General features: G+C 38.7%; 1 protein-coding gene and 1 pseudogene across 25 annotated transcripts in view; both read right to left on the bottom strand.

The window, feature by feature from the left end:
* The window catches only part of CHD9 (chromodomain helicase DNA binding protein 9), a 275,732-nt gene that overhangs the window by 22,173 nt on the left and 227,465 nt on the right, over positions 1-26,094 (bottom strand). For all 25 annotated transcript variants that reach the window (XM_054453479.2, XM_054453475.2, XM_054453480.2 and 22 more), the window contains 7 exons: positions 19,577-19,680; positions 18,933-19,050; positions 17,261-17,318; positions 13,533-13,575; positions 12,245-12,464; positions 8,141-8,343; positions 643-1,551 (listed from right to left, as the gene is read on the bottom strand). In XM_054453479.2, coding sequence (XP_054309454.2) covers positions 643-1,551; positions 8,141-8,343; positions 12,245-12,464; positions 13,533-13,575; positions 17,261-17,318; positions 18,933-19,050; positions 19,577-19,680 — 1,655 coding nt within the window. The remainder of the gene's footprint in view (positions 1-642; positions 1,552-8,140; positions 8,344-12,244; positions 12,465-13,532; positions 13,576-17,260; positions 17,319-18,932; positions 19,051-19,576; positions 19,681-26,094) is intronic.
* On the bottom strand, positions 1,665-8,123 carry LOC129015463 (pachytene checkpoint protein 2 homolog; annotated as a pseudogene).

The raw sequence follows: 26,094 nt of genomic DNA, 5'->3' as shown, positions 1-26,094 counted from the left end.
GGTCAGGAGTTCGAGACCAGCCTGGCCAACATGGTGAAACCCTGTCTCTACAAAAATACAAAAATTAGATGGACATGGTGGTGGGTGCCTGTAATCCTAGCTACTTAGGAGGCTGAGGCAGGAGAATTGCTTGAACCTGGGAGGCGGAGGTTGCAGTGAGCTGAGATCGTGCCATTGCACTCCAGCCGAGGCGACAAAGCGAGACTCCGTTTCAAAAAAACACCTTAAGCGAACAATTTTAAACATCCTTAAGTTACCTGAAACAAGTTCTTTTCATTTTCACTTGAAAAGTTATATTAGGCCAGGCCTGGTGGCTCACGCCTGTAATCCCAGCACTTTGGGAGGCTGAGGCAGGTAGATCACCTGAGGTCGGGAGTTTGAGACCAGCCTGACCAACATGGAGAAACCCTGTCTCTACTAAAAATACAAAATTAGCCGGGCATGGTGGCGCATGCCTGTAATCCCAGCTACTCATGAGGCTGAGACAGGAGAGTCGCTTGAACCCAGGAGGTGGAGGTTGAAGTGAGCTGAGATTGCACCATTGCACTCCAGCCTGGGCAACAAGGGCAAAACTCCATCTCAAAAAAAAAAAAAGAAAAGAAAAGTTATGTTAAAAAAGTAGAATTATTTTATGCATAGTACCTCGTTTTTGGGCTTCCTCTTCATCACTGTCACTTTCTTCTGATGAAGATGAAGAGGAGGAGGAGGAGGAAGAGGTGGAGGAAGAGGATGAAGAAGATGCTGAAGAACAAGATGAAGATGAAGAAGAACTAGAGCCTGATCGAGAGTGGGAGCAAGAAGAGGAGGATGATGAGGAAGAAGATGATCTGGAAGAACAGGATGATCTCTCAGAATCTGAGTCAGAATCAGAACTAGATTCTGATCCTCTTTTGTGGACTCTTGGTTTCTTAGAAGCTGGGTTTGGAGTTAGGGGTTCTGTTCTGGCTGCAACCATGCGTCTGTCTGTTTCACTTTTTCCACCAGATTTCTGGTCTCCAGTAGCCTGTGGTAAAACACCATTCTTTGGACTTACAGGCTCAGATTTTATTAGTGTCCTGGTTTCCACAGAAGACATAGATTCTTCTTCAGAAGACTGAGGCTCCTCTTTAAGGTTTTCACTTTTAACTTTCATCTCCTCTAGAATAATACCTTTAGCATCTAGGAGCCTAGGTAGAGAGGTAAGAGGAGAAGCAGAAAGTGCTACTTGATATTGCTGTAAAAGTGGGGTAGAAGTCCTTGAATGAGCCATCTTACTTTGACTGTAGTTCCTCTGAGCTGCCATAAATGAGAGTTCAGGATCACGAAGAATGTGATAGTCTGTTCGGCTCACCCCGTGTTTGGCAGCACCAATAAGCAAATCCCTATCATGAGGGCCACATTCCCACCAGACTGGTAAATCTGGATTTGGATGGCAAAGCTTCAAGCGTTCAAACAACTGTGGATGTCGAAGGGCCTGTTCCCGTACTTTCCTTAGAAGTTCAATGCGATACAAAGTCCTAGAAGCACGTTCTTCTGTGATGGGCTGGATAAAAATATTTGGATCCACCAATTCTACATATTGAAACAAGGACAAAAATATTAATCTCAAAAATCCTTTATTTATAAATAAATCATTATAAATACATCTTTATATATTTATAACAATACCATTTCTAAAATGTGCCTCCATGCAATATCACTGTATAGTTTCCAGAATTTCTTTTCAGTGAGGAGAAATTCAGTGAGGATTTTGAAATTTTGAAATTTCAGTAAAAGTTTTAAAAAGGAGAAAGTTTTAAAAATAAGCACTAAAAATCATGTAACATAAAACACTGGATGTTAATGTAAAACATAAGATTATTTTGGAAGTACATTAATAGAACTGGGAATTTTAAGAAATTCCCTATGAGCTATGCATTTAATAACATTTGTCTTAATGACACAAACACTTGCTCAAACTCACTTATAAATATAAATTGGAAGTGTTCAGGGTTGTCCAATCTTTTGGCTTCCCTGGGCTGCATTGTAAGAGGAATTGTATTGGGCCACATATAAAATACACTAACGATAGCTGATGAGCTTAAAAAAATTGCAAAAAAAAAAAAAACCTCATAATATTTTAAGAAAGTTTACGAATTTGTGTTGGGTCGCATTCAAAGCTGTCCTGAGCCATGGGTTGGACAAGCTTGTGTTAAGTGATACTCCATAAACAAACGTAAGCTGGCATATCTCAAACTGCAAAAGGTAACAGGACATTGCAGTGAACTCACAGGGGCAACAGGGGCTTTCTCAAATTTCTAGGGAAACACAGCCACATCTTTCAAACACTGCACAAATTAATAGCTTGAGATAGTTCAGTTTCAACATGAACTCATGCTACCTCATACCTCTGATAAGGTTATGCCTTTGCAAAAGTGGGCTACTGACACTTGGGAAGTACTCAAGAAATACAGGCTTGCTGAAATAATACACGGACCAACATAAGCAGCTCCTAATGCCAAATATGGAACAATCTGAACCATAAATAAAGACAATATTGGATTGTACCCTATAGAATAAGTACCCATGAATCCATACTGATATGAATAAATAACTGATTAAATAGATGAGAGAGAATGAAACATCCTTTCTTACAGCAGAATTCCACAGAAAAAACTGTTGTAGACAAGATTTAGTATCTGGCAGATACTAAAAATCAATGGGTGAAAGTTTGAGAAGAAACAAGATTTGTGAAGCTTAAGATATTTGTTAATTACAGTAATTTTACACTGGCAAAATGCAGCATAAACTACCGTAACCAAACAATTAAAAGTCAACATCATCAGTAATAAGACATACTGACATCACCAATCCCTTGATATTATATTCTGAGAATACATCATTTCTGTGGCACTCTTGCCAAAAATGCATGACCTCAATCCAGTCATGTAACAACATAAGACAAGCTCAAATTGAGGGATACATGGCTAAATAACTGATCAACACTTTTCAAAGGTATCAAAGTCATTAAAGATAAGGAACAGCTCAGAACCTGTTATGGATTGCAGGAAGCTAACGAGAAAGAAAAACCAAATACATTGCAGGATCTTGGAACAAAAAGGGACATTAGTTGAAAAACTGGTAAAATTAAAATAGGTATTTAGTTTAGTTAATGGCTTTAATGTTAATTTCTTGTTTTGATAATTATACTATAATTGCTCTGGTAAAATGTTAACATTAAGAGAGGAAGGGCCAGGCGCAGTGGCTCATGCCTGTAATCCCAGTACTTTGGGAGGCCAAGGCGGGTGGATCACGAGGTCAGGAGATCGACGAGGTCAGGAGATCGAGACCATCCTAGCTAACATGGTGAAACCCCATCTCTACTAAAAATACAAAAAATTAGTCGGGTGTGGTGGCAGCCACCTGTAGTCCCAGCTACTCGGGAGGCTGAGGCAGAAGAATGGCATGAACCCGAGGGCGGAGCTTGCAGTGAGCCAAGATCACGCCACTGCATTCCAGCCTGGGCGACAGAGCGACACTCCATCTCAAAAAAAAAAAAAAGAAAAAAAAAAAGAGAGAGGAAGGGTGAGAGATAGATGGAAACTCCTCGTACATTTTTTGCACTCTTCTGTAATTTTAAAAGTAGTTCAAAACAAAAAAATTTGAAAAAAAATCAAGGACCATGCAAAAATCAATATGGAGCAGGAAACAAGGTGGGAAGAAACACACTCTACTTCTAAGATTTGAAAAGTTATACAGTGCCCAACCAGTGCACACATTTGATTAATAATTGTGGCTACTTAAGAAGGAAACAGAAGTATTATTTTTCTTTCAATATGTTATGTTTTTAAATAATTACTGGATTGTGAGGACATAAATACTTATTGAGTTGTCAGACCTAATTATTCATTAGACAGAAATGTTAGGTAATTCTTCTGGCCTTGAGTGCTGTGAAAAAAATTACTGAGACATTAAGGACACTGTAAAGTGAGGAAATTTGAGAAACGCTCTGAGTTAAACAGAACCTCAACCTCACTCACATTTTTTTTTAACAAAGCATTAATATGAAATCTATTTTACATTTGATCTTAGCCAAAAGGCTAAGAGAAGCGATTGAAATTTATTTTAACGTGACATGAAAGCAAAACATAATATTCTATAAAATACACCAATTATTGTCCCATTTATTTTATATTCTATTAATATGAATCATCATTTGAGATGTGAATAATGTTTTGTTTTGTTTTTTTCTTTTTTTGAGACAGAGGCTTGCTCTGTCGCCCATGCTGGAGTGAAATGGTGCGATCTTGGCTCACTGCAACCTCCGCCTCCCAGGCTCAAGTGACTCTCGTGCCTCGACCTTCTGAATAGCTGGGATTATGGGTGTCTGCCACCATGCCTGGTTAATTTTTGTATTTTTAGTATAGACAGGGTTTCACCATGTTGCCCCACCAGCCTTGGCCTACCAAAATGTGGGGATTACAGGCGTGAGCCACCGCGTCTGGCCTGAGATGTGAAAAATGTTATTGAACCAAAAAACAATGGGAAGAAATATCCAAGCAATGCATGCGTGCCTGCACTGGTTTATGAGGGATATCCAGCACTTGAACACTGTGGGTCTGCACTCTTCCTGCAAATGGAACCATGTTTGATTATTATAAAAGAACACTTACCCAGAATTTTCTCTCAATTTCTATTAACATAGAAATAGGTTTTTGTTAGCCATTAAAAAGTCTCCAAGCCATTTTTGCATTAATCAAGCTGACATCATAAAGTCATTGCCACTTTCTAGCCTGAGTGATATGTTCATTTTTTAATGCTACGATTACATGCTTATTTAGGGTGATACAGTTCTCCTGCTTCTATAATACCTATGTTAATCTTCCTTTTTTGAAAAAACCAAACTTGTGTAGCATTTTGCATCCATCAATTGGAAGCAGGATGGCAATAAGCACACTTACGCAATTCTTTTTTTTTTTGTTTTTTGTTTTTTTTTTTTGAGACGGAGTCTCACCCTGTCACCTAGGCTGGAGTGCAATGGCGCGATCTCAGCTCACTGCAATATCCGCCTCCCAGGTTGAAGCGATTCTCCTGCCTCAGCCTCCCGAGTAGCTGGGATTACAGGTGCGTGCCACTATACCCAGCTAATTTTTTGTTTCTTTAGTAGAGACGGGGTTTCACCATGTTGGCCAGGCTGGTCTCGAACTCCTGACCTTGTGATCCGCCTGCCTCAGCCTCCCAAAGTGTTGGGATTCCAGGTGTGAGCCACTGCGCTGGCCACACTGAGACAATTCTTAACAAAGACACCAACCATTTGAATTATCTTTTAACAACAGTTAAAATGACAAGCTGTTTGTCTTCTAATGTGCATTTTAAGCTAAAGTAAATATAATACTTGTAACAAAGGTTGGTATTGTAGGTTTCTGGCTTATAGACAGACCTAAGCAAATTTTTATAGAGGGGATTTCCAGAGTGGTGGCTGTTGTGAGGCAAGTGATGTTACTTACTATTTGTGTGCCCTCCACTAGAAAGCTATGGAATGGGAAGCCCAGGACCAAATGTAAGCTGAAAGCTTCTTTTGTCTCTTCAATCTGCTTGTCCACGACCAGAGAGAAAGCCTGGCGTAGCCTGGTCACACAGTGTATGAGCCAGAAAAAGGAGTTTCCTCAGGAACTGGCCATGGAGGCCCTCGATCTTCTTTGAAATGTCACTCAAAAGGAAGCTCAATTTTGACACACTGTTTTCAATGAAGCCAATCATCTCCAGCTTTTGGAGGGTTAATAGCTGCTGAGGAGGGTATATGACCTGGCACTTGACCAGTTCTTCCAAACAGAAAACGTAAATTTTGAAGATGGCTGCTGCAGAGCACAGACTGATATACTGCTTGATATCAGACCTGTCCACAAAGGCCATGTCAATCTTCACAGAGATGTTGGAAGTAGCTGGAATCACTACATTAAAATGCCTTTTAATCTGATTAATTTGGGTCAAGACAGCGTTGACCATGCCAATGGCACCTGATGGCTTTCATTATGGGTGGCTGTGAGACTTTCTATCTCATCAATCAGTGAAAATGCCAGAGCATCTTTATAATCAATCAAATCCTGAATCTTCTGGAACGTCTTAGTTATCAGCTTGTCACTTTCAGAAAACCGTTTAGAAAAGAGGTTAGGGCTATTTACTTCAATTAATTGGCCATACCAATACCTGCTTGAAAGTTTAATAGTCAATTTGTGGGCTAATGCTTTACATAGGAATGTTTTTCCAGTTCCTGGAGGACCCTGTAGCAGCACCACCTGGTTCCAGGTGCTGAGGCTGCTGTTGACATTCTTGTCTGAAAATGGTAAGACTGTAATCACATAATCAAGGTGTGATTTGATTTCCACATCAGACACTAGGCTGTTCCAAAGCCCATGGAATTTGACAGCAGGCAGAACCCAGTGATTTGCCACAATTATATCTTCTGTCTCTTCCTCCAAATTTTCACTGCTAGGGCCATCTTCATTCTGCTGGAAGATGTGAAGTGCAATAGTGCACGCACTCATCAATGAGCTATGGGTCTTTAACTTTTAATTCTGTGTCAACAATAGAATCCCACATGTTCCTGGTCAGAAAGGGTTCACCAAACTCAGTCCATGTGTAATCACCAAACACAGTACCATATGTTTGGTGAGTAGCTTTCTGTTTATTTATTTTAGGGACAAGGTCTCGCTCTGTTGCTCAAGATCAAGTGCAGTGGTGTCATCATGGGTCACTGCAGCCTCGACCTCCTGGGTCCTGGTCCTGGGTCCTGCCTTAGCCTCTCAAGTAGCTGGGACCACAGCCATGCACCACTACACGTGGCTATTTTTTTTATTTTTGTAGAGATGGGGTCTCCCTATGTTGCCCAGGCTTGTCTCAAACTCCTGGGCTCAAGTGATCCTCCTACCTTGGCCTCCCAAAGTGCTGAGATTACAGGCATGAGCCATTGTGCCCAGCCTGGTATCTTTCTAACACTCAGCTTTATGTCCTTTTTTTTTTTTGTAGTGCTGCCTCTGTGCTGATGCACCTCCATGTGGACTGTCTGCAACTTGGCCACGCAGGGCAGTGCCTGCTTCGGGTTGCCCACGGCCTTCCCCATGGTGCCACTGGAAGGAGTAGGGTCCTGGCCTGCGCCTGGCCACCGCCGCCTCATGCCCCTGCCTCAAATATCCTTACTCACATTTCTGAGGAAGCCCTACATTTTCAATGATTATTTAGTAATTAGCTCTTTCCCTTTTAAAACTAGAATCAAAAGTGATGAATATATTCATATCACTATATTATTGATGGGAATTAAGAAAACTTTTTAAAAATGAGCGCCTCTTACCAACTACAAATGACACAATATTTTGCTTTATCTGTCATTTTAACCTCATTTATGGTTTTCCAGTAGACCTGAAAACAGACTGAAATCTACTCTGAATTACCTAGTAATCAAGTGACTGGCTACTCCATTCAGTGAACTGACAAAAAATCTGTTAGGAAATACATTTAAAACAAGTAAGGAAATCTTTTTACTATAAAACAGGAATAGCAGGCCATTGGGTTTAGCAGTGAGAAATCATACACAACAAAGAATGGAGACAACTGTTCATGACATAGCATTACTGAGAGGAACTGTTGACAGGATGAGCTATGTCTCTGGGCTTTGAAGACAATGAAATGCATCCCAGAACAATTCCTTAGTTGAGTTGCATCAATGCCTCTGCTTAGTAGTCTTTTGTGAAGATGGCCCTGGGAGATCTTTTCTAGAAAATTATTTAAAATGTCTTGAGTGGGGGCTTCATTCCTTGCAAAATTATTCAGGTAAATAAACCCTCTAGCACAATTCCTATAAGATGGACTGAAAATGTAGGTTAGTTCTGTTTAACAAAAGCAATCCTTTATCTTCCACCACCTCCTAATCATAAATCTATCACTAAACTCTAACTATTTTCTTAAGACTCAGCGTATACCTTTATTCTCTTTAGATCTCATTTTAATAGCAGGATTAAAGAATAGGTGATCTTTAAGCTAGTTTATTTATAATTCTAAAAAATTACTGACAAGTTGAATTAGATAGTATTGAAATTTCACATAAAAAAGACAAATTGGAAATTTCTGAATTTTAGTGATTTTTGCTTCTTTGACCGAAACCAGGAAAAAGAAATTTTATACATACCTTCTTTGGAAGGAAGACGACAAACCCTCCGACACATGGACATGAATGCGTACAAATATTTTTCCAAACTATCATCAGTTTTCTTATGTAGCCTAGCCATAGCTCTAAATTTTGTCCAATCAAATTGGCCTCTGTCAGGGTCAAAAACGACTCCAAATGTAGATACAACTCTATAAAAGTCAGCTTCTTCTCTTCTTGTCCATCTATTTTGAGTCAGATTAAAGAAAAAAACCACACTCGTCACTAAAATTAATATTAATACTAAATATAATGACTATAATACAAACTTAAAACATTTCAAGTACCTAACACTATAGGATTAAATACAAGCTTGCTGCCTTGTAAAACATTTTTAAATGCTAGTTAACTCATCTATCCAACCATACTTTTTTAAAAAACATTTACTTTTAATGGGCCGGGCGCGGTGGCTCACGCCTGTAATCCCAGCACTTTGGGAGTCCGAGATGGGCGGATCTCAAGGTGAGGAGATACAGACCATCCTGGCTAACACGGTGAAACCCCATCACTATTAAAAATACAAAAATAAAATTAGCCGGGCATGGTGGCAGGCGCCTGTAGTCCCAGCTACTCAGGAGGCTGAGGCAGGAGAATGGCGTGAATCCAGGAGGTGGAGCTTGCAGTGAGCCGAGATTGTGCCACTGCACTTCAGCCTGGGCGACAGAGCGAGACTCTGTCTCAAAAAAAAAAAAAAAAAAAAAAAATTTACTTTTAATAGTTAAGGATGTGTGCCTGTGACACAGCCTCAGGAGGTCCTGATGACATGTGTCCCCAAACATACTTTTAAAAGTATACACCATTCCTTCAGACAATAATGGTGTTTTGCATTTTTACTATGTGAGAAAATAAACACAGGATACAAAATCATGTAAGACGATCCTGCCCTTCAGGAAAAAGATAAAATCAAACACATTTATAGTATAAGGTAATACCTTATATTTGTATGAGTTAAAGAAACCAAAAGTTTCAGGGGAGCACAGAAGATAGAAGGATCAGTTCAGACTTGACAATCAAGAAAGGCATCACAGAGTAAGTGGCATTTCAGATGGGACGAGGCTAAGGTTAGGGAAAGCAAGGAAGAAAGCACAGAGTAAGCAAAGAGGGAGTGGTCCATATTGGAGGGGAAAGATGAGTATTCCAGATTGACAAGGATATGGCTTACATTGGAGACAAAGCCAGATAGGGTTTGGGTCAGATTATGAAATGTTCTAAAGACCTGGGTAAAAGTAATCTCTTTCACTTGAAAGCTCCTGATGCTTTGAGATGGTAATATAATCATCATGCACCATAGATCTGCAAACCTTAGTGCATGTGTAGAACCCTGTCCTTGCTTAACTCACAGGATTGTTGTGTAAATTAGAAAAAACATACGGGAAAGGCCTTTGAAAAATGTGAATGGGCCATTTTTATCATAGTGATACATTAAGAAGATTAATGTAATTATGATGTAAAAATAGTTAGCTTGGGAAACCCAGTCATTAAATCTGGGTAATAAGAATAAAAATGGGGAAAACGGTTAATTGAAAGACTACACAGGACACAAAAAATATGACAGAGTGCCCATCCTCAAGAAGATACAATTGAGAAAGAAAGGAAAAGATGAATTTCATTACAATATCTTATATTATTGTGACAAACGAGTAGTTTACTTAGATAAGTTGCTATGTGAGTACAAAAAATAGAATACTGTGAGCTAGACTGGTTAAAAAAATTAATAGAAGAGGCCGGGTGCAGTGGCTCATGCCTGTAATCCCAGCACTTTGGGAGGCTGAGGCAGACGGACCACTTGAGGTCAGGAGTTCAAGACAAGCCTGGCCAACATGGTGAAACCCAGTGTCTACTAAATATACAAAAATTAGCGAGGCATGGTGACGCACACCTGTAGTCCCAGCCACTCAGGAGGCCAAGGCAGGAGAATCGCTTGAACCCCGGAGGCAGACGCTGCAGTGAGCCACGATTGCGCCACTGTACTCCAGCTTGGGTGACAGAGGGAGACTCCGTCTCAAGAAAAAAAAAAAATAATTAGAGGAAATGGGCCATATGCTGAGCTCTGAGGGATGGGCTAGGTGTGAAATAAACAGGGAGAAAGGGTGTTCAAGGTGATAGAAACAATATAGGCTAGGGTATAAAGTCAAAAATAAGTAGGGCACTCTGGCTGAGGGAAAAGAAGTGGATAAAGTTTAGAAATGCATGTTAAAACCTAAAATGAAGAGACCTTCAAATTTAGGCTTAAGAACTTAACACTTTTTACCTATACTAAATAAGGAGCCATCGAATGTTATGATAAAACAAATATTTTAGGAAAATTAATCCAGATTCAACAGATGGAGGGAAAATTTGTAGTAGATTAAAGATGGTCACAAATGCTTTGCCACTCTTTCCATTAAGAGGTAAAATCTATTTCCCTTTCCCCTAAATCTGGGCTGGCCTTGTGGCTTTTTCTGACCAACAGAGGGTGGCAAAAGTGACATTTTGTAATTACTGAGACTGGGTCATAAGAAATCTGCAGCTTCTGCCTTTCTACTTGGAATGGTCCCTCTTGGGATCTGAGCTCCCAGCTGGCAGCTAGCACCAACTGTTAGCCGTATGAGTGAGGCTACTGAGGCTCTTCTAGGAACCTCAGAAACCCAGCCAACAGCATACAAAGCAGAAGCAGCACCTGGGTCAACTCACAGAGTTGGGAGAAATAAAAAATTAATGCTGTTTTAAAGCATTGTGTTTTGGGGTAGTTTGTTATGCAACAATAAATAACAAAAACAGTTCATTTACAGAGGCAGTAGTATTTGAAAATTATGACTAAGATAGCTAAAATCTTAAGTGTCAGACTAAATTTTATGATCAATGTGCTGCAAATGAAACAACAAAAGAACAATATATCTTCCAGAGAACATCCAAGGACTCGGGTAACAAGGAAGTCAGGTTATGCCAAAGATAGCTATTCTTTTCCATGTACTCTATTCCTTTTAAGAAGTTAAAGCTTGTGGAATGAGAGAAGTTTGCCTGTCTTTTTAATAAGGTCGCTTGCGATTTGTTCCCTTTGACTTCAGTAGTTCCAAGGATTTGTCTTCTGAATAAAGGAACGTAAGCTTTCCATACATTTTTATATTTCATAAAAGTCTGGATGTAAAATGTAAAATATGATAGAATGGAATTTAATTAACATAAACTTTTGTTCTACTGATAATTCTTTTTTTTTTTTGAGATGGTCTCACTCTGTCACTCAGGCTGGAGTTCAGTGGTATGATACTGGCTCACTGCAACCTCTGCCTCCTGGGATCAAGCGATTCTCATGCCTCAGCCTCCCAAGTAGCTGGGATTAAAGGTGTGCACCACACCTGGCTAATTTTTGTATTTTTAGTAGAGATGGGGTTTTGCCATGTTAGCCAGGCTGGTCTCGAACTCCTGGCCTCAAGTGATTCACCCACCTCGGCCTCCCAAAGTGCTGAGATTACAGGTGTGAGCCATGGCGCCTGGCCAATGATTCAATTCATGAGTTTGCTCTATGCCTTCACTTTTTTGTTTCTGCTTTTTGAGACAGTCTTGCTCTGTCACTTAGGCTGCAATGCAGTGGCACAATCACATCTCACTGCAGCACAGACCTTCTGGGCTCAAGTGATACTCCCACTTTAGTCTCCCGAGTGGCTGGGACCACAGGCATGAACCACCACACCTGGCTAATTTTTGCATTTTTTGTAGAGATGAGGGTCTCGCTTTGTTGCCGAGGTCGGTCTCAAAATCCGGAGCTCAAGCACTCTTCCCACCTCGGCCTCCCAAAGTGCTGGAATTATAGGCATTAGCCACTGTGCCCAGTTATTTATTTATTTTTTTAAATACCTCAGTGTTCCTAAACATGACAAAAAAAATGGTTACAGTATGGTTAGTTAACTATAAGACACAATAATTTTTGTAAGTTTTACCACACTTATATAAATGTGTGAGTATATGTGTGTATGTGCACAAAGCAGTTTGCTTTGACCAACATTCTATGTATGTTTTCCACAAAGCGTGATAATTGTACCCAGAAAGGCTTTAGAATGAACAGCTACATTTAGACAATACATTAAAAATTTAGTGTTATTGTCTTACCTTTGCTGTCTTTCTATCTTGGCTGCCATTTTAGGATTAAGACTGGCTTCCTCATAAATAGGCTGCATTACACTGGTAGGCACCGAGAAAGTCGGTTGTATCTGTTGAATTTGTCTGTTTTTATTAGTACGCTGGTATGCAGTGATGAGACGCCTTAAACGTGTGGTTAAAGCTGATTGAGTAGGCCAATATACTTTATCACCCTCCATCAGTTGACCATCTATAGTTAAATAAGTAATAGTAATAATAACTAAACAGATACTGTATGAAGCTCACAAAAGCAGCAACTTTACTTTAAAAATTTTTAATTCAATCTATGTGGGAAAAAAACGACCATATTTCTCATCCTAAAAGCTTCTTTTAACAATAGCTATAGGAAACATTACAACAAACTTTAAGAGCAGTTCAAAGTAGGTAGAATACAGTGGAATAAAGACTTGCACAGCAACACAACTCTTGCATGTCTAGGTATATATCACACTGGCTGGCAAATACTCAAGGCTTTAACTTAAATAAACTAAAAGCCAAACTGAATCCATGAGATGCTGAATATTGTAAACGCTTCTAATGGAAGCCTTCTGTATTAAGTTTATCTCAGTTTAATTAGAATCAAAATATTTTAAGTCACTGGGAAGAAACATTTTTAAAATTCAAGATGACAATGATGTAACTTTTAAGTTTTACCCACCTAGTAAGTGTAGGATCTAATGCTCTATTTCTAAGGTGTAATACTATAATTATCTATACCATAATCAAGCTGTAGTCATTCATACTAAGCAAAAACTACTTTTTCATTCCTAGTTGAACTATGGCAGGGTGAGGCACTGTTCATCTGGGATGCTGGTGGGAGTGAGTGTACTCTTGTGACAGTGCATTTCTATCTTGATATCAGAAGGAAATAAAAGCAAGAGCTGGCACAGAAAAGTTTTGTAGAAACTAGGTGATAACGAATGGCTCTTGATGTACACATAGAATGAAAAAGAAGTTGAATATATTATTGGATCAACACTTTAATGATGAAATCTCACATACAAGTTTAATAATCAAGTCATAATGTCATCAAAACCTATGTTCTATAAAAGCTCAGTGAGTCACTGCCTAAAGATTTGTAACAACTAAAAGTAGTTAAATTCCCAGTCAACTAATATGTCCTATAACGATTACAACGGCAGTCAATAAAAATTTTTATATATGAAGCATTATAAAAGTGTAATAGTTTATTGATCTGATGGTATGATTAGAATGTGAATTTACAATAATACTAAGTACAGAAGTACGTGCAATTTACCTCCATCTGCTATAACAAGATCTCCTGGTGAGGACACATCATCCTTTTAAAAGAAAATAGAAACTTGTCACAGAGTAATTGGGTCAAGAAATATATAAAAAAAGAAAAGAGAATCAAACTTCTTTATAACAGAGAGCTTTTTCCCCCGAATGGAATGTTAAATAATTAATTTAGCAAAAATAAAACTTTCAACTGCTTATTCTCAATTCTCATCCTTTCACACTTCTCTTTGCTTTTGACAATTAGACAGTCATTATTTACTAAAAGTATTTCCTTTTCTATGATTACTGTTAAGCTAGTTTCTTTTCCTCCAATCTTCCTCTAACTATGGGTATGCCCTAGGTTTTATTGCTAACTAAGTGTGTTTTTTTCTCCTTTCTTATACCAACTCTTAGATAACTTATTCATTTTCATATCTTTTCCTTTTCAGCCTTAAGTAGTTTGCTTGTGCTGTAGATTCAGTTTTTGTCAACAGAGCATCTTTAATTAGCTATTCCAATATTACCTTATATTCATAACTTTAGCAATTTTATATCAATGACTACTAGTTTCTATTGTTGTTTTAAAAAAGCCTGAAGTTAGAATCATAATTCCTTTGTGGGTATCTCTTTTTCTCTGGTTGCTTTTAATATCTTCTCTTTGTTTGGTGTATCTTCAATTTCACCATGATGTTTCTTGGAGTAGACTTAGTTTTATTTATCCTGCCAAGACTTATTTTATTTCTTGAAACTGAGGATTCATGTATTCATAACATCTGAAAAATTCTCAGCTGCTATCTCTTCATAGTGCTTCTTTCTTACTGTCTCTAGTCTCTCCTTCTGGAATACCTATTCGATACATGCCAGACGTTATCATGCTATCCTCCTTGTTTCTAAATTTTTAAATACACATTCCACTGTGTTGGTTATTGATTTCAGTCTCTTTGCTCCAAATTTATTGCCTTTCATATTTTTCTTGTTTTTTTTGAGACAGGGTCTCACTTTGTTGTCCAGGCTGGAGTGCAGTGGCGTGAACACACCTCACTGCAGCCTCAACCTTTCGGGCTCAAGCAATCCTCCTGCTTCAGCCTCCTGAGTAGCTGGGACTACAAGCAAATGTCATCTTTTTTTATTTTTTGTAGGGATGCAGTCTCACTGTGTTGCCCAGGCTGGCCTTGAACTCCTGGGCTCAAGCAATCTGTTCCTTGGCCTCCCAAAATGCTGGATTACAGGCGTGAGCCACTGCATCCAGCTCCTCTCATACTTTTTTTTTTTTTTTTTTGCCTGCTCTAAGAAAATAGTTAAACAGCTCTTTAAATAGTTTTTCCTCTGTCAGTCAGCAGGATATAAAGCTTTGTTAGTACAGCAAACTGGAGAGACAATGTAGAGGAAAAGGGTTTTATGTCCTAATTCTGGTGAGCACCTCCATTGCTTAGTTCCCATAGCAAGGCCACTTCCCCAGTACCCAGCTCCCACAATATAAGCAGTTTCTTTTTTTTGAGACAGGTCTCCCTCTATCACCCAGGAGTGCAGTGGCGCAATCTCAGCTCACTGCAACCTCCGCCTCCTGGCTTCAAGTGATTCTCCTGCCTCAGCCTCCCAAGTAGCTGGGATTACAGGTGCACGCCACCATGCCTGGCTAATTTTTGTATATTTAGTATAGATGGGGTTTCACCATGTTGGCCAGGCTGGTCTTGAACTCTTGACCTCAAATGATCCACCCACCTTGGCCTCCCAAAGTGCTGGGATTACAGGCATGAGCCACTGTGCCTGGTCAATTTGAGCAGTTTCTTTAGCACCTTTGGTCAGCAGCTTTTCCCAGTAACTTCCCTCTTGAGTGGTTTTGTGAGTGGAGTGCTTCCAGTGAGACACTTTCCCAGGAAAATCTTCCTTGGCAACCTTACAGGGCAGATTTACAGCCAGTTTCAAAGGGTAGCTTTTTAGCAACTTTTCTGCCATCCAGTGAGATACGGCCATATCCTCCTACCAAAGTCTGGATCTTGGCCCTGATAGGGATGGGACTCTTCCTGGGGAGCTTTATCTGAGCCCTAGGAGTGGTAGATGCTGCTTTTATATGCTATTCCTATATTCTTTAATGCAGTCTTTACTTTTTACTAATCTATTACCATAGTATAATTAATAATTCTTTACTTTATACGTTTCCTGTTCAAATGACTATTTGGGTTATCTCTCCTGATTGGTCCAGACGAATCCATTATGCTATACTGGATAATTTCCTCACATCTGTTTTCCAAATCATTTCTCCCTTCATGAACTGTGTCTTATCTGCTTTTCCATGAGAATGTTTAACCTGTTTGTTGACTTTTACATATCAATAAATGTATTTTCCACATTTTTCTTTCTCTCTCCTTTTTTTTAGAGATGGGGTCCCATTATATTGCTCAGGTTGGTCTTGAACTCCTGGGCTCAAGTGATCCTCCCACCTTACCCTCCAAAGTGCTGGGATTACAGGCGTGAGCCACACTGCCCTCAGCCTTTTCCCACTTTTAAAGTTAAATATCATCTTTTTCACATCTTTCTAGTATTTTAAAATCATATCTTGTCTTTTGTTCCTGGTTCTTTCTTTAATGTCTTTAATCATTTAAAAATTTACTTTAAAAAATTTCAATAGGGATTTTTTTATTTCACTAGATATATCAGAAGTTCTCAGGGGTCTAATCTTATTCCTTATTGCATGCTAACATTCACTCATGGTAAATGGTTTCTCATATATTTTTAAACTTGGGGTTTTTACTTCATTTTATGGAGGGCTTCATCTTCAGGACTCATGCATAGTCAGGGTTGAACTGTTTCTTACAGGTGCTTTTTGTTTTTACCAGGCATCCTAGATATATTAACAGTAAAGGACTGATCCTTTTTTATATTACACTGAGGGCTCTTGGACCACACAGATAAAGTAAAAGACAAACCACGAACTCAAGAGAAGGTGGGTCTATGGTTACAAATTCTCAAGGGAAATAATTTTCTTACCCAAAGCCTGTGATGAGATAAATTTCCTTGTTATTTCTCTGTGCTGTTTGTCAGTAATTACTGGCCTTTGAGACTCTTGACCTTATACAGGATTTCAGTTCTCATTGCCCACACACTGGAGCAAGCCTTGTCTCATGCCCTCATCAAGGCATCAAGCCCCTTAGCTACCAAGTCCAGCAAATCCTATCTGACAGCTTTAGCATCATTTAGCCTTTTACCACACTCTCATAAATATTAGACATTCCTCATCTCTTTTAAAATCCTTTTTCCCACTCTACAGATTATTTTCTGTACTTTCATCCAACTCTTCTTCCTTTTGACATTCTACAAACAGAGCACTAAGAACTATGCTTTGGCAACTCAGAATTCCTTGATGCTCTACCCTCTATCTCAAACCTCTTCATGTAGGTATAATTTCTAACTCTTGCAGTATGTCTTTAGTATCTAGTTCTCACTCTGCTTTGGGATTTTGCCCTTGGACACTGTGTTTCTTAGCTCTAAGAAGTAGAGCAGGTGGGCAAGGCCCATTCCATCCACATGTCCAAGCCAGCCCCCATCTTGTCTAGAAGGGGAGATCAGGTGAATTCTGAGTGATTATTTGAGATGTTTGTCAACCCAAGTTGATCACTTACTTAGCTAATCTGAGGAACAGAAGAATTATGTATAATGAAAACAAAAAATAATGCAAAAGAAAAAGTAAACACAAGAAACCAAAGAATACCTAAAATTGAGGATTTAAAAATATGATCCAATGCATACCTCTATATCATCTTTAAAGATGGCTGGGGCAGGTTTGTATTCTGGATCTTCCACATCCCTGTTAAAATACAAACAAATGCTATAATTACTGTAATGGGCTTAAGATTTCATTTGATAGGACAAAGTCTTGTTGGAGGGTTTTAGTTTGTTTTAAAGGTCAGACTGACGTCTCTTCTCTAGCCAGAAGAGCCCGAGACACAGCAGGAAGGCTGTTACAAAGCAAATAGGGAGAAAGCTAGTTCTAATGTACCCTTACTCAAAAGTTCACTTTTATTTATTTATTTTTTTTGAGATGGAGTTTCACTCTTGTCGCCCAGGCTGGAGTACAGTGGCACAATCAACAGCTCACTGCAACCTCCACCTCCTGGGTTCAAGAGATTCTCGTGCCTCAGCCTCCCGAGTAGCTGGGACTACAGGTACATGCCACCACACCCGGCTAATTTTGTATCTTTAGTAGAGATGGGGTTTCACCATGTTGGCCAGGCTGGTCTTGAACTCCTGACCTCAAGTGATCCACCTGCCTTGGCCTCCCAAAGTGCTGGGATTACAGGTGTGAGCAAGTGCATCCAGCTGCGAGTTTGCTTTTAAATGCATTATTATTAACCACAACGTGTTTCTTACTTTTCTCTTTGGGTAAGAAAAGACAGATTACATAAGGCCTTAAAACAGGTACAGGTGGCCTTTCGTTATGTGTGGGTTTCATATCTATAAATTCAACCAATTTCAGGTTGAAAATATGTGAAAAAAGCTGGTCATGACGGCTCACACCTATAATCTCAGCACTTTGGGAAGCCACGGCTAAGGTGGAAGATCACTTGGGCCTAGGAGTTCAAGACCAGCATGTGCAACATAGGGAGACCTCATCTCTACAAAAAATAAAATAGAAGAAAATTAGCTGGGCATTGTGGCATGTGCCTGTGGTCTCAGATACTCAGGAGACTAAGTGGGAGGATCACTAGAGCCTGGGAGGTCAAGGCTGCAGTGAGACATGATTGTGCCATTGCATTCCAGCCTGGATGACAGAGCAAGACCCTGTCTCAAGAAAATATGTGGAAAAAAATGGCATCTGTACCGAACATGTACAGACTTTTTTTTTTGTCATTACTCCCTCAACAATTCAGTATAGCAACTATTTACATAGCACATAGCATATATATTGTACTACGAATTATAAGTAATCTAAAGTTAGTTTAAAGCATACAGGAGAATGTGCATAGGTTAAATGCAAATCCTATGCAATTTTATATATAGGACTAGAGCATCCTTGGATTTTGGTATCTGCAGGGTGTCCTGAATACCAAAATCCCCCATGGATATTGAGGGATGACTATGTAATAAACGTCATCATGTGTCTCATCAACTATAACATTCTTGTCTTTTTCTCCCCTCTATGCCCCTAGAAGTTTATGAACTCAGTGGCCATGATATAGCTGTTAAAATGAAAGAAATGAAAAACTCATCAAAAGAATGGGTGTAGGGCAGGTCCAACCTCTTCCTCGATCACATTCTGTTGGATAAGTGTTAACCTATTAGGGTATCTTTAGCTCCTTCAGATTGTAAACTCCAATTCCCTTACTGCTACCTCATTTAAAGATAAATAGTGTGACACAGAATATGCTGATATTGAATAGAAGAGATATATAGAAAATTCATGACTCTGAAACACACATACCCATCCATATAATCATTCGCTCTCTGTTCGGCAGCAACTGCTTTGTCATCAGGTTTTCCCACTCTTTCCAAGAAGCATAATGCTGGGTCTGCTCGAATAGTGTTATATTTTTCATATCCTGAAAACATCACCAATTACAAAAGTAAAAAAGATAAAAAGAAGAAAGGTGTATACATATAAACATTCCTCGTATTTACAGTGGATGACATTTCTGGACTAAAGGGATAATACATTAAAATGATATAGGTTAAGTATGTTTTCTAGAAATTATCACAAACATTAAATGATCTGGTAATAGATATCTACTAAATTAAAATTTCAGTTACATTTATCAGTTAATATGAGAAATAGGATAAACTGATCATACACACACACAAACACACAAACATACCTCACATAAGAACTCTTCCTGAGAGAGGAAGTTGTCTTAGATTTACATCCAGGAAGGGTAGGTTACACATGCCACCCTCTCATGAGGAAATGTGGTGACTGACAGACATAGTTTGGTAGTGTATGCTTTTAATTCTGTATATATAACATAGGTGTTACTGGAATAAAGCTGTAAGTGGAAATCAATGAACTGAGAACTGACAGAATTGCCTTATACATGAAAGGGGATCCCACCTACCTTACTTCTTACTTACCATGTTTAAAAACTCCAATAAGGAGTGACTTATCGGCATCAAAATCCCACCACTCAGCAGGAACTTCTGAGTGGTCTGGTTCTGGTACCCAAACATCAATGTCACTTTAAAAAAATCATAATATGGCATTATGAATTATTATAAATGAGTCAAAAAGGAGGCAAAATTTTACCTAGCTTTTAAAGCACTGTGGCTTTCAAGAGAGAGCTTAGGATTTCATTTCATTATTTTTTAATCCTTCATAATTGCCATCAATTAAAATTACAAAATTGTGCAATAACAAAGACACCATAAAATAAGTGAACATTGTTAAGAAATGTTCACTCAAGAGAAGAAAATAAGTTTCAACATGTTACTATACAATTTTCTTAAAGAATCATATTCTTTCACTGAGTTTCTTTATTTAGAGACAAAGGGTTCTATTAGAAGTAGAGACTATGTCAGGCAACAACTTGGCAATAATCATCTGGTTCAATTATTTCATTTCGCACATGAGAAAACTGAGGCCCTAAAAGGGTAAATGAATTGTTTTAGGCTGCAGAACAAGTAATAGCTCCTCTAGACCACTATTGCTAAGAAAACCATGCTGAAAATGCCCTGTAATAGCAAATTTTTGATTCATAATTTGACTGAAACACTCAAGTGTAGGCCAAACACAGTGGCTCATGTCTGTAATCCCAACACTTTAGGGGGCAGAGGCGGGTAGATCACTTGAGCCCAGGAGTTCAAGACCAGACTGGGCAATGTGGCAAAACCCCATCTTCACTAAAAATACAAAAAATTAGCTGGGCGTGGTGGCGCACGCCTGTAGTCTCAGCTACTTGGGAGGCTGAGGTGGGAAAATCTCCTGAGCCTGGGAAGTTGGGGTTACAGCAAACCAAGATCATGTTGCTGCACTCCAGCCCGGGCCACGGGAGTGAGACCCTGTCTCGAAAAACAAAAAACACTCAAATGCTGTTTTGATGTTGTAAATAAATAATACAATGCCATAAAATCACAATAGATTACTAAAAAGTAAAATAATAAACCCATAATGATTTGATTTTGTAGATTGGCTGTTTTTATGAGTAACAAATAACTATAGAACTGGCAATTTTGCAACTATAATTTTCTTATTCTTTGCTCATCACTTGAAATTATTATTTTCCCAGAAAGCTTTGGCAAGTTACATATATAACATGTCTAAAAACATGTCATGTATAGAAGGACTGAAATGTTCACTTCTTTACCACAGTGATTCAAGTCATTTTCTTTAGCACAGAATACAGTTAATATCTGACAATGATTAAGTATCAATTTAAATTCACACAAATATATATTTATATATACATACACAAATATGTATATTTTTTATATATATATATATACACACACACACACACATTTTCTTATATTTGACAATGGATAGAGATTGAACAGGATAAATTACTACAAAAAGTTGAATAGCTGAGAATTTCTCTATTTGGTATTCATAAATTATCAACTTTCAAATAACCAGAGATATAAAACAATATAAATTATACAAAGTAGAATTTCATCTGTCTTGGCATCATTATTTCACAAATTAGTTAACAAAGACCTATAAGAAATGGGGGATTTCCTATTGACAATGAAGTTTTGTGGGAAAAGTTAGATTCTAAGTTGGCTGTCTTTGGAAACTCAAATTTTTATATAAAAATAAACAAACAAATGATCAACATGTTCCTAGGACAAGAACCCAGTATGTAATCAAAATATAGGTGAGATAGAAGACACCGGCAGTGAAAACAAAATACTTATAAATTTTATAATCAAAAAAGGAAACAAATTTATTTATTTTTCACAAATGTTTTACTAGAATTTTTAACTCAAGAAGTATAAGGAAGTGGATGAAGAGATCTTTCTATAGATTCTTGAACGAATTTGTCAGCACTCGAAATGAACACCTTATTATATCTAATTTTGCTTTAAAACAAAAGGGTCACAATTGACATTTTTTAGCTCAGTTTAGAAAAACAGAAAAAGGAAGAATGATTTTCTTGTAATATGGAAAAAGTTAAAAAAGAAATGAGAAATACAGTAAAAGGAGATATTTATTTTTGAACGAGTTATTAAGTAGGATTAAACAAAGCATTAGCCCTGAAATATAAAGGAAAGAGGAAAGAACACTGGAAACAGAATCCCAGAGGAGAAAAAAAGTGGGTCAGATAGCTCCCTTTGCCAACCATAAGGTGGCACTCTAAGCTCAAAACATTGTGATTACCATCTGAGGTGGAAGGTTTTCCAGCTTGTAAAGAGGAAAAGGCAATCAGTATACAAAACTCATGTTTCAAATGTAAGTGCCACATGCACATTAGGTGGCGTGGATTTCTGTTTTTAAAGACTAACTTGTGTCATCTCTTGCATAAAGCCTCCTTTAACTTCCCCAGGGTAGATCATTCATTCAAAATATATTTAAACAGAATTCACTACATGCCAATAATGGCAATAATAAATTAAGATAGTCATGCACGTGCCCTTGTAAAGACGGACATGCAATACTGTGTGATGAGTGCTGTGGCAGGGTACTCTGGTTATGTGCCTAACCCAGATCTGAGAGGTCGTGAAAGGCTGAGTCAATGTTGGCTGAGCAGGAGGAGGAAGAGAATGGAAAAAAGGAGGAAAGAATGTTCCAACAAGAATGCAAAGGCCTGGAGAGAAGAGTAACTAATCATGGCACACTGGAGAAATGTGGATCTAAAGTTCAGAAGAGAGACATGGGCTACAGATAGGGATTTGGAAGACATAAGCATAGAGACAAAAATTGAAGCCACAAAGATGAGAACACCCAAGAATAGTAAGTGATGAGAAGGCCTATGTGAAGATTCTTTGACCTCTAAGAGACAGAAAACATGCCTGAAAAGCAGCAAGCAGAAAGGTAAAAAGAAAAACCACAGGAGAATGGTATCACAGAAACATTTTAAAAAGAAGGAAGTGGTCAACAAAGGTAAAGTAAGGTAAGCACTATGGTATATCCATCAAATTTGGCAGCAAGAATATCAGTGAACATCTGGAGTGAGGAGGTTGAAGCTGCATTGTGGTAGATTGCATAGTGAATGGGAGGGAAGAAAAAGAAGACAACAAACACAGATGCTTCTTTCTTTTCTTTTTTTTTTTGAGACAGTGTCTCATTCTGTCACCCAAGCTGGTGTGCAGTGGTACAATCACAGCTCATTGCAGCCTTGACCTCTCTGGGCTTATGTGATCCTCCCACCTCTGCCTCCAGAGTAGCTGGGACTACAGGCATGCACTACCACACCTAGCCAATTTTCTACTTTTTGTAGAGACAGGGTTTTGCCATGTTGCTGAGGCTCATCTCAAACTCCCGGGCTCAAGTGATCCACTTGCCATGGCCTTCTTAAGTGCTGGGATTACAAGACTGGTTACTGTGAACCCCCTACAGATGCTTCCTAACATAAGTTTGGCAGTGAAATCAAAGAGAGTAATAATATGGTAGTTTGAAGATATTTTGAGTCCAAAAGCATTAAGTGTTGTGTGCACGCGTGTGTGTATGTGTAAGTTAAGGTGACAGAGATGTAAACATGTTAAAATCCAAATGAGAAGGAAAAGAGGGGAAATTACTGAAAGAGGAAAAAGAAGGTACAATCCACAGAGAGCAGTCCCTGGGAAAATTACAAGTGGATCAGATCCAGTCAGGCTAGGGGAAAGGAGCCAATTAGTTGACAAATATTTACTGAGTGTTTAAGATGTCCCAGATTCCATACTTACCTTCAAGCAGCTTAAATTGTAATGAAAGAAGAAAGAAGACATACAAATTAACGTAATTTTTAAGTAGTAGTAGGCATTATAAAGGAAATAGAAGGTTAAGTAGTAGTGAATGACTGGTGGGCTACTTAAGCTGAGGTTGGCAGGGAAGGTCTATCTGAGAAGGAAATACTTGAGTTGAGATCCGAGTAATCTGAAGGGGCTGTTCTGTGGAAGTCCTGGGGAAAGAATATTTGGACCAGGAAGAACAGCATAGAATGAGCTTGACATGTTGGCAAAACACAACCACCACTGTGGCTGGAGCATGGTGGGTGAGGGACACAGTGAAGAAAGTGCGTACAGAGTTATGGAGGCCCTTGTAGGTCATATGGAATTTGAATTTTATTCTGAGAAATTGGAAACATCTGGAGGGTGTTAAGGAGTGCCAAGACCTGATTTTTGCTTTAGAAATACCACTCTGGCTGCTGTGTGAAGGACAGGCCTAGAGAGGCAAAAGTGGAGGAAAACAGAATCAGCTACGAGGCCACTGCAAAAGTCTGTGAGATCATGGCAGCTTGGACTAGGGATTTGGCAGAGGAGATAGTACTGAAAGGTACTCAGATTTGGCATGTATTTTGTCAAGCTAACAGGGAAGAGAGGAATCAAGAATAACAACAGAGCAATGGGTTGTACATTTACTAGGATGGAGAAGGCTTGTATATGGGAAGGAAAAGAGAAAGGACTGGAGACAGGAGATTTGGAAAAGCCAGGGGAAGTAAGATGTTAGTCATTTCAGTGGAAATGTTGGGAGGCAGTTGACTAATGGCTTCAAACTCAAGAAAGAGTTCTGGGAGAAATATGTAAATTTCAGATTTACCTGTTTATAGATCATATTTGGTATGATGAGGCTGCATGAGTTCACCTAAGGAAAAAGGTAAGAGAGCTGAGGATGGAGCTCTTGGTCAATCCAGTATTTAGAGATCTATTAGAGAAGTAAGAGCTAGCAAGAGGCAATGAAAAGGAAAGAGTAGTGAGAAAAAGGACAACCAGATGGGTATAGTTAGCATAAATGCCTACAGAAGACAGCATCTTATGGAGGACGAGGGAGAGTAAATTTAGAGAGCTGATCACACCGTAGGTCATTAGGGGCCGTGTTAAGAACCACTTTAGTGAGACAGTGAAGAAGAAAGATCCATTGGAATGTGTTAAATAGAAAATGCAAGATAAAGAAGTAAGATAGTAAATATAGGCAATCTTTTTTGTTGTTGTCTGAATCTTTGCTCTGCCATTTTTACCTGGGTAACCTTAGACAAATTTCTCTTTTTAAAAAAAAAATTGTATTTCCATAGGTTTTTGGAGAACAGGTGGTATTTGGTTACATGAGTAAGTTCTTTAGCGGTGATTTGTGAGATTTTGGTGCACCCATCTCCCGAGCAGTATACACTGCACCCAATTTGTAGTCTTTTATCCCTAACCCCCTTCCTGCCCTTTCCCCGCTGAGTCCCCAAAGTGCACTGTCTTTCTTATGTCTTTGCATCCTCATAGCTTAGCTCCCACTTATGAGAACATATGATGTTTGGTTTTTCTATTCCTGAGTTACTTCACTTAGAATAATAGTCTCCTAACCCCCCAGGTTGCTGCAAATGCCATTAATCCATTCCTTTTTATGGCTGAGTAGTATTCCATCATATATACATATATACCACAGTTTCTTTATCCATTCGTTGATTGATGGGCATTTGGGTTGGTTCCACATTTTTTGCAATTGCAAACTGTGCTGCTATAAACATGTGTGAGCAAGTATGTTTTTAATATAATGACTTCTTTTCCTCTGGGTAAATACCCAGTAGTGGGATTGCTGGATCAAATGGTAGTTATACTTTTATTTCTTTAAGGAATCTCCAGGCTGTTTTCCACAGTGGTTGTACTAGCTTATATTCCCACCAGAAGTGTAGAAGTGTTTTGTTCACTACATCCATACCAACATCTATTATTTTTTGATTATGACCATTCTTGCAGGAGTAAGGCAGTATCATACTGTGGTTTTGATTTGCATTTCCCTGATCATTAGTGATATTGGGCATTTTTTCTTATGTTTGTTGACCGTTTGTATATGTTCTTTTGAGAATTGTCTATTCGTGTCCTTAGCCCACTTTTTGATGGAACTTTTTTTTTCTAATTTGAGTTTGTTGTGTAGATTCTGGATATTAGTAGTCCTTTGTCAGATGTATAGATTGTGCAGATTTTCTCCCACTCTGTGGGTTGTCTGTTTACTCTGCTGACTGTTCCTTTTGTCATGCAAAAGCTCTTTAGTTTAATTAAGTCCCAGCTATTTATCTTTGTTTTTACTGCAATTGCTTTCGGGTCCTTAGTCATGAAATCCTTGCCTAAGCCAATGTCTAGAAGGGTTTTTCCAGTGTTATCTTCTAGAATTTTTATAGTTTCAGGTCTTAGATTTAAGTCCATGATCCATCTCGCGTTGATTTTTTTTTATTATTATAGTTTAAGTTCTAGGGTACATGTGCACAACGTGCAGGTTTGTTACATATGTATACATGTGCCATGTTGGTGTGCTGCACCCATTAACTCGTCATTTACATTAGGTATATCTCCTAATGCTATCCCTCCCCCATACCCCCACCCCACGACAGGCCCTGGTGTGTGATGTTCCCCTTCCTGTGTCCATGTGTTCTCATTGTTCAATTCCCACCTATGAGTGAGAACATGCGGTGTTTGGTTTCTTGTCCTTGTGATAGTTTGCTGAGAATGATGGTTTCCAGCTTCATCCATGTCAC

The sequence above is a fragment of the Pongo pygmaeus genome, chromosome 18, assembly GCF_028885625.2.
Source record: "Pongo pygmaeus isolate AG05252 chromosome 18, NHGRI_mPonPyg2-v2.0_pri, whole genome shotgun sequence".
Taxonomy (NCBI): domain Eukaryota; kingdom Metazoa; phylum Chordata; class Mammalia; order Primates; family Hominidae; genus Pongo; species Pongo pygmaeus.
This window is presented reverse-complemented; position numbering and strand designations above follow the sequence as displayed.